Here is a 19,935-nt window from a genome sequence, read left to right as displayed (position 1 = left end):
TCTGGGCAGCCTGTGCCAGTGCTAAGACCTCAGTCATCACTGGTAGCACAAGATTTTGTCAGCCTGTGACATGGGCAGTTCATCCTTTAACAATGTTAGGGGTGTTGCTTTGTCTTCTCTCAAAAGGCAGACATTATCCGTGGGTTTTGATAAGGAGATCATCTGCCTGTACTAGGGATATCAGCTGCTTGATTCCTGTGAACCCCAGAGAAACAGCATTTTGGTACCTATTTAGAAAATGGATACATCTTAAAAATATTTTTATATTCTATATTTTTAACACTTTTCCTGTCCAGGAAGGAGAGAGAAGCCAAGTCGTCTGGGAACTGTACTGGAGTGTGTTTTTCTGAGGATGCCAGGGAGGCACTAGGAAGTTGTATGTGACATTGGCCTTGGCTCTTCTTCGGGCTCAGCATTCAGTGCCTGTGCCAGCAGCCTCCTTGCAGTGAGTCAGGGTCATTTCAAAGCTTGCCAAGTTCTGGGTCCTTCATACTTACCCTCTAACAAGGTCTTGCTTGCTGCCCTGGAAGTCAGCATCCGATTTCCTCTAATGGCAGACTTGTTTCAGAGGTCAGGAAGGGCAGCTGTGAATTACTATATGGCTCCTTATTCATTGTCCGTAAAAAAGAGATGCTCTTGAATTGGAAATAAAGGTGGAGGAACAGCAGACCTTTCTGAAGACTTTTTAGTATGTGGACTAGATCCTCCTGATCTTGTTTTGCTTCATTTCTGGCTTCTGTAAAACCCCTTGCTCTAGCATAAATGTGCCAGCAACAGAGGGAGGTGGATGCTGGGCCAGGTCCAGGGGGATGCTCTATCTTTTCATGGTTCCCTGATGCTGGTTGCATCAGGGAAAGCCCAATGTCCCTGGGAATAATTGGGAGGAAAAATTCTCTAAAGGAAACTGTTGGAAGTTTGTTACCCTGCAAGACTGGAGCATATTTTTGGATAAATTTTATTGCAGCTATGGGGCTGGGAAATGTCTGTCTTGATCCACACAAGTCATCTGAATCCCTACAAGTCTTAACTCCCTGGATTAATGTGAACAGACACTTAATTGATCTGTGCATTTTTCTTCTTCTGTTAATTTAATGTTTTATTTGTAAGCAGTGGGGAAAAGCACTGCAGGAAGTATCCAGCCACTAGAGAGTGTCACTGCCAATATTAGTTACTTCTGTCATGTTTCGTTCTGTACTGCCAACCATGTTTTCCAAAACTTTGTTGCCTTACCTGTAGTTTTGCTCTTTTTATCATCCTGTTGTTTTATCTATGCTGTTTTCTGCAGACCAAATTATGAACTTGAGTCATCTCTGTTTGTTTCTCAGACAGCCCAGTGTGATCTGGGGACTGTGAGAGAGAAGGTTTTGCTCTAACATGTTTGGAACCCTGGCTGGCTCTGAACCTCATTAGGAACCATCATCACAGGAAAGAGTTTTTTACTGGGGATGTTTTGATTTGTTTTATGCTTTCCACATCTCCAGCACCTTGAAAGGGCACTTGACAGCATCACACCTTTCTCCTGAACCACCAGGACTGACTCAACACATCAGTTGTGCTTTTTCCACTCCAAAAAATCATGACCATTTAAAACCAAAGGCATCTCTCTGAGAAGGTCCTGATGATTTGAAGATACCCCAAGGCTCAGGCTGGGGGAAGCAGGGGCTGTGCATGTGGACATGAATGTGGTGGTGGGCCCCAGTGCCATGTTGTGGCCCCCATCACATCCTCTTCTTCCTCAGCACGTGAGCCTGTGGAGCAGTGTTGAGGAGGGTGGAGTTGGTCTGGAGCAATGTGCACACCTGCTTACTCAGGTATCAGAGATGGGAATGGTGACACTGACAGGCATCACATGCTGAGCTGTTGCCTTTGTGCTGTGCTCAGTAGCAAATAAAATCTTTATGTTTTAGGGACTATGCAGAGAACAGAGCTTGTGATTGCAACCACAGCTCTACAAACTGCATTTTACAGTCTAGCATGTTTGCTATGTCTGAATAATTGCACTAAAGAGGAATCAATAGCCTATAGATTTTATAGAAGTAAAGGATGTTTCCTGTCTGTTTCAAGTAGCCGTGACTTGGGTGGACGTTGAAGTATTGCCCCTCTTGCAGGTAGGCTGGTAGAGTCACTGAAGGACTTGCCATTATATTTAGTTTTAATTTCAGTCTCATTTTGTGATCTGTTAGCTCCATTAAGTTATTTAGGAGTTAGGATCACCAGTATTTTGATAAGAGTATACAGATAGTAATCATGGTATGAATAAGGCCATTCTCATTATTTCTATTGACTTTGATGTGCTTATATTATCATTTCAAGATACTGATTTGAATTTAATACTGTTTAGAAAACAAATACATGTCCAAATTGGCTCCAGATGTGTTTCATTTAATTTTGTGCCTTTCAAGATGTTTTTAACAGCTGATGTTCGATTGTGGTGGGAGATTGCCAAAACAGATGCTTTTTGTTTCAATTCAAAGAAGCAGAAACTCTTCATCTAAAACAAGACAGGATTTTTTTCCAATGTTTAAAAAGAATCTCTAATTAGATATTTTAATGAAAGGAAATTTCTTTTGGCTCTGCATTTAAAGCAAGTGTCAAACATAAATAGTTCTCCTGCCAGGGCATCCATTTCCAGGCATTGCCAGCGTTCAGTTTAGGAGAGTTTAAGGCTAGAGGGGTGACAAAGTGACCATCTCTCCATGGCATGAGTAGAGCTACATGCTTGAATGAGCTGAAGGGGATAGGTCCCTGCTAAAGAACACCATTTAAATCACTGCAAAGGGAAACATTTAAAACATTACAAAGGGAAAGAAAATAATGACGTAAAAAAGTCCAAACCAGGTGCTGGGGATGTTTTGAAAGCTGTTGGTTCTGGCTCATTAGATACCCTTTTTTTCTGAAGAAAATACTAATATTTCCCTTGTAATACAGCATTAAAGGAAGAGCAGTACAGTTCCATTCCTAGAATTTTTATTTTCTAATTTGGGATGGGTTTTTTCTGAGAGTGTAAGCTTTGCCATGCAGTGGATACTCACTTGCAAAAGCAGAAATATGTCCCAAGCTTTACTCCTATTAGGGATCTGATTGACACAGTTTAGGGCACGATTTTTGACCATAAGGCTGCCAGTGCTGAATTTGCTGAATTTGCCAGCAAGCAGCTCCCCTGTGTCCTGCTGTCTCAGAGCCATGGAGAGTTGGGCCCTGCTAGTGCTGCACTGTGTCCTTGTGTGTGCATTATGTACATAAATGTATAGAAAGGTATTATCATAATATGCATGTCCTGCTGAGATGGTTGAATATGGGGCCATGTGCTGCCACCAAGGTCAGGATAGTTTAGATTAAAGAATTCCCAGGTTTCTAGGTCATTATGCTCAGTTCTGGCTTTAGCAGATAGAAGGAATAATGGAATTTAATGTCTCCATTGTCTGTATCGTGATGTGTGCTTGAGTGAAGTTTAGTTACGCTTCATATTTAAACTTGTAAGGAATAAAAATAATCCCAGATATTTTATAATATAGATCAATGCATGTTCCAGGTTCTGAGAGATGCAGCTGATTATTTCATTTTTGTAAGTTTTATAGTAAAAAACCTTTATCTGCAGTCTCATAGTGCATGGCTGTGAAAAAGCACTGTTAAAAGGTGCTCCTTTTGAGAAGGCAAACTCCTTCTCCCCCTACCCCTTGATACAGATTTGGGATATTTCAAGCTCACAGGCAATGTATTAGAAAAGCTGATGTGCAGATAAGCAGTAGCTGATGGCTGGAGCCAAGGGATTAGTTTAATGCTCGATGCTGAGGACTGCTCCCATTTTTTATTTACTAGGGCAGCCTCCACAAGGCTTGACACTGTCTCACAGCAGTGCCATCATGGTGGAGTGATGGAGGATGTTGCTGGTGACATCCTTCCCTAGAAAGTGTCCTGATTTGTCAACCCTCTGAGTGCCAAGTCTCCTGCAGTTGTACTTTGTCAGCATTCCACTCCTTGAAGGAAATACTGTAGCTGCAGTGTGTTGTGACTCAGTCCCATCTGCAGGTACTTCTGCCAGCTGTTGTTTTAAATTGCCATTATCACCATCTTGAGCAGTGCTATTTGGTTTTTACCTGAGGTGTTCATTGCATCCCTCCCTCGAAGAGGAACAGCCAAGGGAGGGAAGTACCATGGAATGAGGCATTGGCCAAAGTGTGTTAACTACACCTCCCTCAATGACAAATAGTGCCCATGGAAAATGTGCTTGTGGAGCATGACCCCTTCTCAGATAAAGCCTTCCTAAATGGCTTTTGAGGAGTTAATAAATTAAAAATGGGAAAACAAATTTATTTCTGTGTCTCTCTGGTTTCTAATAATGGTGTTTTTTTTTTTTCAAAGTTCAGGCTTAGCTTCCTTGAAATTCATTTTAACCTTGAATCAAAGAATCACAGAATGGTTTAGATTGGAAGGGACCTTAAAGATCATTTCATTCCAGCCCCATGCCTTGGGTAGGGAACCTAAAACACCATGGAGATCTTCTAACTGACATGAAAATTGAATTCTTTTGTAAGATGTAATGAATTAAAGATTTTACATTTGAATATCAGTCAGAAAGCAATTATGCCATAATATGCCACAAAGCTCCCAAGACAAAAGATCCTGATAAAGCCTTGCAGGGAAGGTTGTTCATTAGCAGGAGGAGACCATGCATGGCTTCCCAAGGCAGGGTTTGGAAGGCTCTGGGATGGCTTCTCCTGAAACTTCAATGCCCAGGGTTTCCTATGAGTTTCCTCAGGTCTGGATGTATGGAGTGAACAGCAGATTGTTTCAGAAGGGAATGAATGAACTGGAAGTCAAAAGGATTAAATAAGATTCTCAAAGACATGGAGAAAAGGTGACCTATGGAGTGGCGCAGCCAGAGAACAGTGTGGGTTCTTTGTGTGTCATAGGAAACAATGATCAGATTTTGAGTATTACTAAAGATGCTGCTCCTCTGACATTTGCTGGTTTTCTCAGGGCCCTGGTGTGTGTTGTGTTTTCCATGGATGTGAGAGATAAGAAGTGCTGAGCACAGTGATGTGCAAGGGAACTGCTGTGTGGGAATGCATTTCTGTATTTGTGTCTGTGGTACAAACATCTCCAGCTGCAGAGGTGGCATTGCTGGTGACCTTCTGCACCCCTTAGCAGAGATCCAGATGTGTAATCTTTCTGTCTCTTTTTTGTAAAAGTCAATGGGTTTACACTGCTGCTACAAATCTGCTCACAAATACCACCATCACATTTCATGTATGGGTCACTTGCAATATCTTTGAAATACGAATTAGACCAAGGAGCTGTTGGCTGATATATTTGGGATGCCAGGATACTGCTTTATGGGAGATAGCAATATATTTTTTTCATAGCTGAAAACAAATTTATCTGACAGCCATAGATACATTTTCTACTTCAGTGATTTCAGCTCAAAACATTTTGTGGTTTTACAAATTCTAGTGTATGAAACATAAAAATTCATAAAAAGAATATTAGTTTTTAAAGTTTTCAGATATTTGCCAATGACAATTCAGATTGTCATTGTTAAAAAAAAACAAACAAACAAACAAACAAAAAAAAACCTCAAGAGGTTACTTTAGTTGCCTGGAGAAGTTTGAGTTGGGAGCTTTGTTCCAATAATGCATTTGGCCACTGCTTATCAGAGGGCATCAGCCAACAGAGGGAATGGTTAATTTGTTTTCATTCTGTTGATGTGGATGCAGACAAAGCTATCAAATAATGGTCTGAATGTTGTGTTGTGTTTCTTACAGAGGTCATTCCAGCCCAGGGAGATGAAATTTGGGGAGCCCCTTTCTTTGGGGAGGTCTGGAGGGAGCGTGTTGAGGCAGAGCATGGGCTGCAGCTCTGCAAGGCAGGGACAGAGGTGCCAGTGCCAGCCCTGCTCTGCCTGGACAGGCACCTCCCTTGGGGCCATTGCTCCCTTTGTCCCAGATCTTAAACTGTCCTAATTCCCTCTCGATGTGTTGCTCTCATGGATCAAAACACACTGATTTGTCATTCATGATTTACCCTGGAATATGACACTCTCAGTGCTGAAAATCTTCAGGAAAAAACATGTTTTCATCCCCTTATTACTGTGGTAAGAAGCTTCCCTCTGTAGTTTAGTGAAATATATAATGAAAAATCCCACTGCCAGCAGTTGGTGTGGGGATATTGTTATCTTGACAGGCCTCCAGCAGATCTGCTCCAGAACTGGTACCCTGAACTGCAGAAAGGTTATTTGACTCGTCAGCAGCAAAGCACTCCCAGTGCTCAGATAACTGTCCCATTCATCATCCATCATTATAGTGCTTAAGAGAAAATATTAAAAAGAAATCCCACAAAGAAAGAGGAGAGGAATTAATCCCCAAAATTCAGCCTGTAGCATCGGTGAGCTTTTATTTATTCATTCTGTTGCTTGATCTGCTGTATTTGCTGTTCATACCATGGATTTAGAGCAGAAATAAAAATCTTGTTGTTTCTGTTGCCTGGTCTCTGAAAGGAGAGGACAGGGAGCAGTGATGTGGGTTTGTGGTGTAAGTGGGAAGTTAGAGTAGATGAATTTGTGTTTTTCTCTCTGTTGGGGCTCTCAGAGTTGTAAATGCTGCAGGTGCCTTTTATAGACAGGTCAGGGTGTATTCAGAGGTTGAGTTGAATGCTCTGGTTGATTGGGCAGGTTGGTGCAATAGGCATTGGAGTCCTCATCTGCACTGTTTGTCACATGGAAAGCATTGGGTTTATCACTTTACATAGCATAGAGCCATTGAGTCATTAATGGCACGATTTCACTCTCCAACTGTATTGGTTTCTGGAGTGTCATATGTGTATAATAAAACAATGTATATGTGTGTGATTATAATAACAAAAACCCAGCTATTCTTTATCTACTAATTGGAGTACTTTTGACCTCATTAAATTCTGGAGGAGTAGGTAGGCTCTGGTGTCTACATGTGCATGTTGTAAATGTTTCCCTTTAATCTGTTGTTTCTGGACTAATTTAAGAGTTTTCTGTGTGAAGTTTCTTACTCCTTTTCTAATGCCTTATTTCTCCATTAGAAGTACTTTCTGTCCCTTGTGCATGTTTTCCTCTTCAGAAGTTAACATTTTATAATTGCAGTAACACCCTTTAGGGTGTATGTTACGGTCTGCTAATGAGATGCCTGAGAGGTCTCCTAATGACATCTGAACAACAGGCACAGCACATCGTTATCAGACCATTACACACATCCTTAACAATAATAAATACTCCTGCTTACTGTAATTACATGTGCTGCCCTTTAGTGCTCTGCAGGAGGATATGGGAGACTCCACACTTCAAGTGCAAGGTGGGAAGTGCTGTAAATCAGCGGTTTTGCAGAGGATTTCTCTGAATGCCTTTGAGGATGTGGAAGGACACACAATTTTTGGAGAATTAGGGTGTTTTCCTCTTGCTTTTGTATTGAAAATGTCATGAGAACTGCTTCCCCTGTGTGTGCACATACTCTCTGTTCTCCCTGTTGTTAAAATCACACACCTTCAGAGTAGGGATGTTCTTGAGAGAACAGGTAACCACAGGCAGTGGGCTCAGAATTGCTTTAAAGTCTCTGTGGTAGAGGATGAAGCTGTCCTGTGGCAGATCCTGTCGTCTTGTGATAGAAGTAAAAGTGTCTCCAAGAAGGTATCAGAGAAAACCTGTGCACACAAATACCCAAGAAAAAGAAAATATTGTTCTTGACTGTGTCCATCACCAAGGATGGTGCATGGTGGCCTTTGCAGTACACATTGCTGGCCACTTTTCCTGTGCATACTTCATACAGATAAGACCCCAGACAGTAAAAATGAAAAATACCTTTACCAGGGAGTCAGATTCATGAAATCTCAAGCACTGAGTGATAGTGAAGCATTCCTTCTGACAGCAGAGCCAGTGAATTGTTTGGAAAGGTGTTTCAGAGCAGAACAGAATCTGCAAAATTTACATTAGTGCCGGAGGACTTTAACGTTTATTAAAGCTTCCAAATAACACATTTACTATCTAGAAGTATTTGATAGATATACCAGTCAGCCATAAAAAAGTGAGCATTGGTTACTTCCCAGAGGAATACAGACAATTTTGCTTTCTCTAATAGGAATAAGGTAGAGGTTTGTAAAATGTCAAACTGCAGCTTGCGTAGCATCACCAACTGAAGCAGGCACAATGAGCAAACGTCCTGTTTATTTAATAAAAGCCTGTTTGGTTTGGTTATTTTAAATTAAAGGGTGTCTGAATTGAAGTACTGAAGACTTTTTACATACAGAAATGAAGAATAAGTGTTGGATACAGTGATAGGCATGTCTGGCTTCCTGCACACTCAGATGGATTGAGACTCTTCCTCACATAACTGCTGAAGTGAAGAGTGAGTGAAGCTAATTATCACTGTACGTTAATTAACTCTTCCAGCTCATAATGACAGGTTTTATCATATATGGTTTCAGGTGCTTCAAATGGCCAGAAAGACCTTGTTTATTTATTTCTGTCCTGCAGATCACTCAGGGAGATTTGGCTTCATTGTTAACAAAGCAGCACTCCCCATACATTAATGGTCTGAGAGGTTAATTCCCTTCATTTAAAAATAGCAATCTCAGGTGTGAAGAATTAAGCTAAAGCACAGCATCAGGTGCAAACTGGTGTTCACTGCAGATACATTGCAAACGATATTACTGGCTTTCAAACAACTCCTCTGCTGGATGTATTTGGTTTGGGTTTTCCCCTGTCTGTGGTGATATGCATCAAGCCAAGGGTGATAGCTCTTAACTTCTTGTCCATCTCCTGCTTTTGCTGCCTCTGTATTGAGGCTGCAATCCATCACTGACACAGCATCTGATGCTGCTGTGTGTACAGATAGAAGGGTCCCAGCAGATGTTGTGCTGTGTTTATTCTGCTGTTTGTGTTTTGGCAACACTCAAGGCTTTAAAGCCATGGCAGGAGCTCTCTGACAGCACTTTGAGAACCTTGTCTCAATGGATTGGACAGACATGGACAGGGAGAAGTCTGTAGATCAGTACAGACTGCTCCCAACACCCCAAAATTCCCTGCTGACCTCCAGCTGTCCTCCAAATACTCCTTCATAGCCCATCACAATGAAACTGTGCTCGTCAGAGCCTTCCTGCCATTGCTGCTGGCCCAAAGGTTCAGCCCATGGAAAGAAACCTGTCATCCAACCATCCTTACAGCAAAAGCATAAGGAAATATGTAAAATTAATACCATCTAGTTAATTCTTGCTAAAAGCAGAGTGGTTTTACCACTCTGTGCAGACTGAGTGTGGAGCTTCCTGGATTGTCCCATTGTGCTGCCATGGAGCATCAGGGCTCTGGGATGGATGATTGACCCCAGAAAGTACAAATCACACAAATGGAGATGTCATACATAGTCATACACAGCGGGTTTGCCTTTAATTACCTTTGATTTGCTGAAGTGATGAAACAGAAATTCAAACCTGGATTTACAGAGAACACCCCTGATTTCAGGAGTGCTGCTCAGCTGTTACTATCTGGGAGTGTGTCTTTTCACAAATAGGTCTATTTGCTTTTTTGTTGGTCATTTTGTTTTGTTTTGTTTTCCATATTGGAAAGCAGTATTATGCAGTATCCCTTATGGGTCCAATTGAGAATCCTCAGCACCCACCTTGCACCTGCCCAGTCACCTCTCTTATTTTCTTCTTTCTTACCCTTTATAAAAATCCCACTGTCTTCCCAGGCTCTTTCAGTACAGTGTTTCTCAATCACTGAAGCAATTCACTACACCGTTTGTTTTGGGATGGGATTCTTGAATAAGACAAGTATTTTTGTTGTTATTGTTAAAAGACCTCTATAAGGGACATTTTCCTCTCCTGCTCCCCTCCTCCCTTATCTGCACCTTAGGATGCAGCATCACTAGTTTAGCTTAATAGCTTTTAAAAAGCAGAACAATATAATCTTATTGTATATATAATATAATTTAGAGAGAGTACACAACAGTCACAGAGAGCTGAGTGTGTGAGTGTGTGTGTGTAAGATCACATCTCTGTGGGGAGTAATAGATTTACAGGAGAGTGGGCTGTGTTTTGAGTAAATTAATCATTAGAAACAGACAGTTTTCAGCATAGGACTCATGCATAATTCACTCAGGATATCTGTTATATTTACACTCACCTAATAGTTGAGACAAGCAATATAGGAGTTATGAGTTGTTTGCCTTGACTGTGTGGTGTTCCTTCATCTGCATTGATGTTCATGACATTGTTTCTTCCCTCTGGTTTGACAATAATTTTTAATTTTTTAACACAAAAATAACAGCTAATACTCAGCAGGCCGCAAATATAATCAGAATAGCCTTGTTTGCTTTTGTGCTTTCCTAGCTCAGGCATTGCTGTTAGTTACATCTTCTTTATGCTAAATAGTTTATGGGAATGCTGTCTGAGTGGATCTTTGGGAGAGATGTTCTGGTGCAATGAGAGCAATCACCCATCAAATCATCTAGAAATCCCTGGCTTGGGAACGCGTTTGTGCTCTTTGTGGGCAGTGCACACAAAGTAGTGTGTGCCCACCACCACCTTGTAGTACCAGGAAGGGTCTGAGCCCACTCAGGGGTGGGCACTCAATTTTGGAAAAGCCACCCACTGCTGACTAGAAGCCAAAGGTTCTTGCAAACATGGCCACAGCCATTTTTTTGCCAACCACAGAAGGATAAAATTCCCAAAAAAGAGAGAAAACCCAGTCCTTCAGAATGTGAGCTGCCTTAGTGAGATCCATTGTATCCCACAGCTCCTGGAGAGGACAGGTGTAACATGAGATGAGCACAACAGCAGAGCGGACCTGGGAAGGTGATGTGGAATGTGAGACTTAGTGTGATGTACCAGATAATATGTGTAACAAAATTCAGTGGATGGAAATTGAAGCTAAACAAATTAATAATAAAATGTGTTTGCCCACTGAGACTAAGCAATCATTTGAAAAAATTGCTCTTTGATGCTTAAATTAGGGCTGGAAGCCTTCCTGGGTGGTGTGCTATAGAGCAAACAAATTATGGAGTTGCTGCAGGGAAAATCTTGTTGAACTTGGGGCAGGAGGTCAGAGTGTGCACATAATCCCCCTTGGCTTTGCAAACCTATAAATCTGTGGCACACTGCCTAGGTGGTGATAGGCACTTGATAAATTAGGTTTATTGTGTGTTTTCCCACCTGCAGGTTTCCTCCTGCCTCCCTCCCTGGGGCTGCTCCTGCTCCATTCCAGGCGGGACACAAATCTAGAACTTGCCTTTGGACTTGGCAAACCAAGTTGTAATTCTTGGGCTTCCCAAGAAAGGCTGCAAATTCATCGACCTCTTTCTGTGCATTAGGGGCTGAGGCATACGATTCATTTAGCTTTATGCAGTTTGGAAGGTAATTGTTTAAGGTAGGAATAGAGTTTTTGTTTATAGAACTGGGAATTAATATTCTCATGCTGTAAGTTTTTAATATATTTTTAAAACTTGCAGAGTAATAGATGGGTGCTTTTTCTTGTAATAAAATGAAATATTGGAACAAATATACACTGAGGCAAGCTTTAACTCTTCCAGGTTGTAAATGTCTATTGTTTAATAGTATCTACTTCATAGCATATATTCCATTTCATTTCTGTGATAAATTTGGTGAGCTCCCAGTTGCTGCTAAATTATATATGGATACCTGATAAATGTACATCTTATTAGCTGAAACATATCCCTAAGATAAGCAAGTTAGTTTGGATTTTTATTGTTAATTGAATTTTTTCAGCAGAGGCAACTGAAGGATGTTCATGAATTTGCATGAAGTTAAACATCTGCTCCTCTTAGCAGGAACTGAACCAGGGTTTCACTTAACCTGTAAATTCAACTCAGGAATAAAACAGGTACTCAGCCTTTGAGGGGCTTGGTTGTGTGTGAAGGAGGCAGGCAGGTGATGCTGTGAGGGAACAGGATGTAATTAGCAGCGTTGCCTTAATGTCACATCTGTGGTGTGTGGCTTCCTCTGTGCACAGAGATGGTCTTCAGTGATGTTTGGAGGCAGCAGAACACTCCCTGTGTCATTATCGGGTGTTACAGGAACGCTGCAGTGGGGTTATGTGCAGTGTAATTGCTGCAGAGCACAGCCTGGTGGTTTATAGGGTGCTTTCTCTGAATGATCAGAAGTTAAGTGGTTGTTATCACTGATGTTTATATATTAAGATTTGGGCTAATTTCTCTTCATCCTAAATTGGTTTGCTCAGACTTTGCATAGAATCCTGGAATCATTAAGGTCAGAAAAGACCTCCAAGATCAGAAAGTCCAACCCTCAGCCAGATATCCCCATTACCACTGTCCCGTTGCAAAGTGCTGCATCTGCTCATTTTCTGAACTCTTCCAGGGATGATGACTCTGCCTCTTCCCTGAGCAGCCTCTTCTGAGGTTTAACCACTCTTTCAATGAAGAATTTTTTCCTAATATCCAACCTGTAGTATTTACAGCCTATAAAAATCAGAGTTGGGAAGATTCAAAACTCACAGAAATCTCTAAATTGGAAGAAATTGACAATTCAAAAAAGATTTCTTGTTGTTCTCCTCCTGCAGCTGCACTTGCTCAGAGGAGTCTGTCCATGTAAATTGTTGAGAAAAGCAGTTATTTTCTTCTTTCCAGCCACACAGGAAAATTGGGAGAAAAGTCCAGCCAAACTCTCCATGCATGTGCAGAAACAAGCAATTAAAGGAAGAGGAAGATAGATAGAAAGAGACAGGTAAAAAATTTGCATGGCAGAATGGGGATTTGCAAGGAGACCCCTGAAGAACTGAAGTCATCTTTAATTTTCCTGTCCCCATGTAAACTTGTTCTGTGGAGTCAAGCAGGCTGTAATGCAGCAGATCATTGGGGTAAAGAGTTCACGTAATGTCTCACTCAGGTTCAGCTGTCTGATCTTTTGGGACCACATTTCCACTGTTCAGCCAACACTTTAATTTTGTATGTAGGAAAACAGGCTGGTGCTGATGAGGAATTTTGCCATAAATGGCACAAGAATTAAAGAGCCACACTCAGAAATAAATTCATAGCATTTTAGCTTAGTAATTTTCTGATCCTTCTAACAATTCCAGGTAAAACCTGGGTGAAACACAGGAAAGGGCTGTTTTGAAAACAGGACTTTTCTCCAACCGCTTTAATTTTGTCTAGAAATGTTATTTTCAGTAACTATATCTTTTTTGCCCTATAGATACAGATGAGAAAACAAATCTTAGTGCTCTCATCTCCTGCACTGAATTTCTTCCTGGAGCTTGAAAACTACCATAGGAACAGCTGAAAATAGTCAGCATGGTCTGAGAGGATCTGTCAAATAAATTGACACCTCCAATGCCTCCTGCCTCAGAAATGACACTCCAGCCTGCTCCAAACTGCTCTTTTTTGCCACATACGGTGGTGCTGAAGGGCTGCCTAGAGAATTAGTGCCACTGGAGTTCCCCCTTCAGTGGTGGGTTATTTGTACTGGGCTGTTACCATCCTCCCCCACGGGGACAGTGAGCCGGAGCACTGTCCTGCCCTGGTGGGTGGATTTCAGGCAGGTGATGCTGAGATGCAGGAGCCAAACAGGGCTGGCAGCTCTGGGTTGTTATGTCCTATCTCACCTGCAGGGGTAACACCACACTGAGTCTGACCCTGTGCTGGGAGTGGCGGCACAGTTTCAGATTTTCAAGGGCTGAGAGCATATGGACGGGGCACTTGTGCTCCAGCTGTGTGGAGATGCCACTCAGGGGAAACTTCTGGAGAGTTTTTGAAGGGTCACAAGAAGTTTGAACTTGTTTATATGCCTTGTTGTGTGTTTCTTGGTAATCACACACTCTTAGCCTGGATGCTAATGGCTGCACAGCTTCTCTCAAGGATTTTAGGAAGAGCTGCAGGTGCCCCCTGCCATTCTTGCAGCCCGTGTAGATTTGCTGAGAAATAGCTCAGGAGCCAGGGGGACTCAAATCCCCTAAAGACTCCTGTGTGTGTTCAGGCTCACGTCTGCTGTCAGGTGATCTGCACACCAAGGTCTCAGAGATTGGTGCTCTGTAGGTGTTATCAGATCATTTTTGATATTTAAAGAAGTGCTGACATTTCGAGTAATCATTGTATTGTAAGGCACCTTGCACAGTAATATTTCACTGGGAGATTAGTTTCCCCATCAAAGGAAGCTTTTCACTTCCTCAGTTTGTTTTTATTTTGTACCCTGCATTCCTTTGAAGGACACTTTCATCTCCAGCCTTGCTGTTCCTCTATTATCTGCTTTTACTCAGAACTGGGTTGAAGATTGCTGTGGGATCCAAGTATAAAAACCTGCAGCAATTCACAGAAACCAGGAGTAAAATTTTTAAAGAGGACAATTATTGAGGGAGCTGGATTAATGATCTGTCATCACAATTTAGCTACATTCACCACTGACCTTTCACAGGGAGGATGCTCTTGATAAATGTAGATCATTACTGAGTTCTGACATAAAAACATAATGGCATTCTGTGTTCCTTGGCAGGCTGATCAATATTTTTTCTACCAAAGCATGCAGAAGTGCTAAACAGGATGAATTAAGTGGCTGCTGCAAAACAGAGCAAGAAGCAGCATTGCTTGGAGCAGAGCATGTAAATTTGACAGTTATTTGCCACATTTTAGCAATCACACCTTAAAATGCTGGATTTTTCTTTTACTCTTCTTCTGTCTTATTGTTTTTCTATTTTTTTTTTTTTAATTCAAACAGTTCTAGGCTTCACTGGGTTTGAAAATGCTCTAAACAGATAAGAAGGGCTTGTTTCATTGGAGACCTTCCCCAGCATGAAGAGGGAGATAATGGACTAGAATTGAAGAATCAGTTTAGGGCATGGCAGAATAGCAATTTTAGCTCATCCAGAATTTGTGTGGGTGTCTCTCTGTGTGTTGGTTCCCCAGCTGAGTGGTGGGGATGGTGCCTGAGTGCACACAGGGGGTCAGCTGTCAGTACCACACAGCACCTGGAACACATGTGGTGGCGTTTCTGATGTTCAGAAACAGGGCAGGGAAGGAACGCTTCAAAACCCATCTCTGAAGAGCAGCGGTGGTCAGCTGAAATCACAGAATCACAAAATGCTGAGTTAGGAGGAGCCCCCAGGGATCATCAGGTGCAGCTCCTGGCCCTGCACAGGATAACCCCAGCAGTGTCACCATTGTCCCAATGCTCCCTGGGCTCTGTCAGCCTTGGTGCCGTGTCCTTTCCCTGGGGAGCTGTTCCTGTGTGCAAACACCCTCTGGGGGAAGAACCTTTTCCTACACATCCAAACTAAACCTCCCAACACAGCTTGCTATTGTGAGCAGAATCCAAGTCCCTGGGAAGCTCTAACAAGGAAACCAAGCTGAGAGACATCCATTAGCCAGACCTACCAAGGAGAGCAGCCTGAGATGAGATAAACTGCTAATGATGAGTTTGTGTTGCAAAGGAAACTGCTGGGGGCAGTCAGCAGAGAGAGAGGAGAGTGGGGATAAGTGAGAGGGCACACAGACAGCTTTTCTGACGTTCTTTTTGCTTAACAGTCAGATTTGTAATACCTGGAAGAACAGAACCAGAGGTGGCAGAAGCTTAAAGAGACAGTATTTAGTAGATAAAGTTGGTAGATGCTTGGCACAGTGTAAGAAGATTACAGATGTCAGGACAGCAGGAGAGAGTGAGAGGGAAGGAGGGGAAATAGAGAGCTTTGCTCTCCAAGATGTATAAACCAGCTCAGTGCCAGCAGTCTCTGAGGAACTTAGGTTAAAAGATGCAATAATAATGCTTAGTAAAGGGGAAGGATCTTTGCTGCAGGAGAATCTTGCTGTCTTTGATATTGACTTTCCAGATGTTTTGAGTAGCCTGAATGTGTCTCCTCCATAACTTGGCTGAGCAGGCAGTGTCTTTTCTAGGACATCCATGTCTGGTTACTGAACCTTATTTTGTTTGGAATAAATAGCATCAGGTCTGGGTTGTGCAGCAGCACATCAGCTCAGACATCCCAAGCACAGATAATTTCTGAGCTCTGGCCAGACTTAGTATAAAGTTATAATTTCAGGTCAGAGTACTTCAAATGACCTGGAGAAGTTTTCCCTCTGATCTTCCACTACAGTAAGAATAAGTATATAAATGATATATTTATATGCATATATATATTAGAGTTGTAGTGCATTTCTCTATCGATCTGTTAGTTCAGTCAAAGGAGCAAATTATCAATCTCACACCCTGGGACAGAACTTTATTGCTTTTACTTGTGTGCTGCTGAACAGCTCAGCACTGCTGGGCTCTGCCCAACTGCTGCTGTGTCACTGCAGCCCTCAGATGTCTGGGATGTCAGGGAAAACGTGCAAAGGTGTGAGACCCAGGCAGTCTGTCACATCCCCACTCTGGAGAGAGGCTTGGGATCCACTTCCAGCAGAGCTGGGGAGTGTGATTTTCTCCAGAAGGAAGTGAAGGTATTGATTTGACAGGGGCTAGAAGCACCTTCTGACTTTCTGCCTGCAGCATATGTTAGCAACATGTGAAACTGGACTTATTTTTAAAATAAGAGACATAATTGTCTTACTGCTGGTTTTTCTTTGATGTGTTCACCATGGACTGGCCTTACCCTGCTGTGCAGGATGGGGGTCTGCTGGATCCATGACCCTGAACATAGCAACAGTGTGATGGGGGAAAATATATTATGCGTTTATAGCAGGATTTGGGAATTGCTGCCAGAGCTGTCACCAGCTCTGTCCTTCTGTACTTTCCTTTATTTCACCCTTAGTGCCCATCACACTTGCCTGGAAGCTGCAGCATGGCTGTGACCCCCAAGGTAAATGGGCACATTCACCTTGGGCTGGCTGGCAGCCCAGATCAGTGTGCAGTTTTTCAAGAAAAGCAGTTTTGTGGTGGCTTTGTTTTCTGAGCATGGAAGGATGCAGGAGGGTTGTAATTCAGTGAAAGAGATCACTGTCCCCTGGCTCACACCATGCTTGAGGGAACTGGGGGTTCAGCCTGAGAAAAGAGGCAGGGGGACTTTCTCCCTCTCTGTAACCAGTTGGAAGAAAGTTGTAGCCAAGAGAGGGTCAATCTCTACTCCCAAGTAGTAAATGACAGGATGAGATGAAATGGATGAAATGACTTCAAGTTGTACCAGGAGAGGCTTCGGTTGAGGATTAGGAAAAAACTTCTTTTGGGTTGACTCCATCCAGCCCAGGATCGTGGTGGAGTCCTGATCCCTGCAAGTGTGAAAACCCCCTGTAGATGTGACACTTGGGTTAGTGCTGAGGGAGGAAGGCTGGGAAAGCCCAAGTAACAGCAAATATCTGCCAAAAAAAAGTCCCAGCTGCTGAAAACAAACCTGGAGGGTGTAAAGTAAGAACTGCTTTGGCCTATCCTTGTGGGGAGCACAGGGTAAGTGGGTCAGCCCACCCAGGTGTCACCATTACCTTGCCTTTAGCACTGCTGGTGCTCACTAATGGAAATCACAAAGCAGAAACAGAAGGGGAAGAAAATTAAATCGCTTTCCCTGTCTTCATTAGCCCTAGATACATTTCTGGGATTAACTTTTGATTGAAAATAAAATTCCAGCTAAGAGAAAAAATATTATTGCAGTAGCTAAAATAGTATGTACAACAGAATAGCTTGACTAAATGGGTACAGTAATCAGGTTTTCTCTTAAATAAGCTAGTGATTGAATAAAAAAATATATATACTGCCTTCTCAAACCATCAAATGACATGGTTTGGAATAAAGAAGTCAAGAATAATAAACTCATAGTAGCTGAATAGCCTTGTTTTTTCTGTAAAACAAGTCTGATCCCAAGTGGGACCCAGTGCTTTTTGGAGGTTGTTTAGAGGGAAGGAAAAATTTATCAGCTGCTTCATATCCCTGACCAGCAGGAAGCTCTCCAAACTAGATGGGACTGAGTTCAGGGCAGGGAATAAGCTTTGTCTTGCAGTTCTTGCTTGTGTAGCAGGAGGGCACTGACCTGGCTGGTGAGCACATGTTCAGCCTCTGTGCCCTCTCTCACCTTCTCAGGTCATAATGCATTTGAAGTTGTGGGCACAAAATATGAAGGGTGAAAAAAACCCTTGACATAGATGGGTTTGCTATCAGAGAAGTGCCTCCCACCTGGAATTTTAATTGGGTTTCTGTTGGAGTGGGACCAAGAGGTCCAAAATGTTGCAGCTCAGCAAGAAGGGGACAGGAACATTAGTTGTCACTGTGCCAAAGTCTTCTGTTATTTTTCAGAGGAGTAATGTTTAGAGTCTTTGGGGAGCTGATCTACAAGGGTATTGTCCCTTTAAACTGAGGTGGGACCATCTTCTCTTAGATTTAAGATTAAATCTTAGATTTAATCCAAGAGGATCAGTGATGGGATATAAAGGAAAGGTTTGATTTAAACCCAGTATTGCAGAGAGTAAGGCTTTTACATTGGAGGGAAGTTACATTACAGACATAAGGACATCTGAGGGGAACAGCTGGAGGTGCTGATGCTGTTGGTGGGCTGTGGTTGGTACCCACAGAGTGTGGGACAGCTGGAGCCTGAGGCTGCTCCCGGCTCTGTCCCAAGGCTCCTGCAAGGCACCAGCCACTGTGCTCTGCGCTAAAGAAAACAGATTTGCACAGAAGGACAGCTGCCATTTCTCATTCTGCTGAGCTCTGCCAGCCAACAGATGAGCAGAAAAGAGTCATAATATCTTGTACCACTTTGGCATGTGGATGCATTTCCTCGAGGAGGGGAAGAGCTGGATGCTGCAGGCACAGCGTGAGCTTTCAGGGTCAGGAGGGCTCAATCTGATTTCTTCAGCCAAGCCAGAGTCACTTCAGGGAGAGTGGCTTGAGGGCTTTTCCCTGGTAATAACCTTTTTCCCTGTTCAGGGACAGCACAGTGTTTATTTCAGCCTACAGCAGGGTGGTGAGAGCAGGCACCAGTGACTCCACAGCTGCAGGGGCTCCCCACAGCCCTGCACTCCTCACTGTCCTTCCTCTGGCCTTCTGCCACCTCAGGCTGCCTCTGGGGGTTCCCTGAGATCAGCCCCATGTTTGACACAGGGCGACAGTCTGAGGTACCAGCTACATTAGTGGAACTTCCTAAACATCAGCTTCGCTAGATTTATTTTTTACTTTATGGGATAAATTTATTCATATAGAAAAGCATAGAGCCAATTTAATATTTGTTGGATTTACAAAACTGAGTGTGACAGTCTATAACTGAAGCCCTATAAAATCTGGATGGTAACATGCTGGAGAGTATCCCTGACAGCAGGATTTAGAAAATCTGCCAGGCTATTACAAAAGGCAACAACCGCAGGAGCTCCTCAAGTGCGGAGCTGAATATGCAGACATATGTGCCTAATTTTTCCTTTTAGGACCTCAGTCCTCTGAAGAGATAAAGATAAATGCAGGTGGTGCAGTAATGCTGTGTTATCTCTCAGGGGACAGGTGCACAATGGCAGACTACAGCCGGCTGAAGAGCGTCCTGCTGGACCTGCAGGCCCGGAGGCAGAGCCCCCCTGGCAGCCTGGCCAAGGACAGGCCAGCCCAGCAGCGATTCCTCATTGGAGAGCTCTTTAAGCACTTGGATCTCAACAGTGATGGGCACCTCAGCAGCTCTGAACTGGCTCAGGTAGGTTTATTGTTCAGTGAGAATGGAATTATGAAGTGGATTTTCATTTGAAGTGTGAATTGAATGTAACGCAGCAGCACTCGGGTGGGAATGGTCATTTGTACCTGTCCAGTCAGCAGCAAGTACAGGAGGAAAGTCTAACACAGTCAGTGAGTCTCTCTCTGCATCTCCCAGCATTGTCTCAAACATTTGAAGCTCATCTCCAAACAAAAAACATGGCAGCTTTTCAGCCCCGTCCATACTCCTCAAAATAGATAATAATCCTTGCTGTGCTGACTGACATCTTCTGAAGTATTTCCAGTTAGCTGGCTTGGGGAGAATCAATTTAGATTTTTTTAGGTGCATGTATGTTAGGCAGCAAT

At 42.8% G+C, this 19,935-nt stretch overlaps 1 protein-coding gene across 1 annotated transcript in view; it reads left to right on the top strand.

The window, feature by feature from the left end:
* The window catches only part of FSTL4 (follistatin like 4), a 206,944-nt gene that overhangs the window by 89,054 nt on the left and 97,955 nt on the right, over nucleotides 1-19,935 (top strand). The window contains exon 5 of the mRNA XM_058815367.1: nucleotides 19,383-19,573. Within this exon, the coding sequence (XP_058671350.1) occupies nucleotides 19,383-19,573 (191 nt within the window). The remainder of the gene's footprint in view (nucleotides 1-19,382; nucleotides 19,574-19,935) is intronic.

This window comes from Ammospiza caudacuta, chromosome 16 (assembly GCF_027887145.1).
Source record: "Ammospiza caudacuta isolate bAmmCau1 chromosome 16, bAmmCau1.pri, whole genome shotgun sequence".
NCBI lineage: Eukaryota > Metazoa > Chordata > Aves > Passeriformes > Passerellidae > Ammospiza > Ammospiza caudacuta.
Note: the sequence above shows the minus strand (reverse complement) of the source record. Positions and strands in the feature narration are given on the sequence as shown.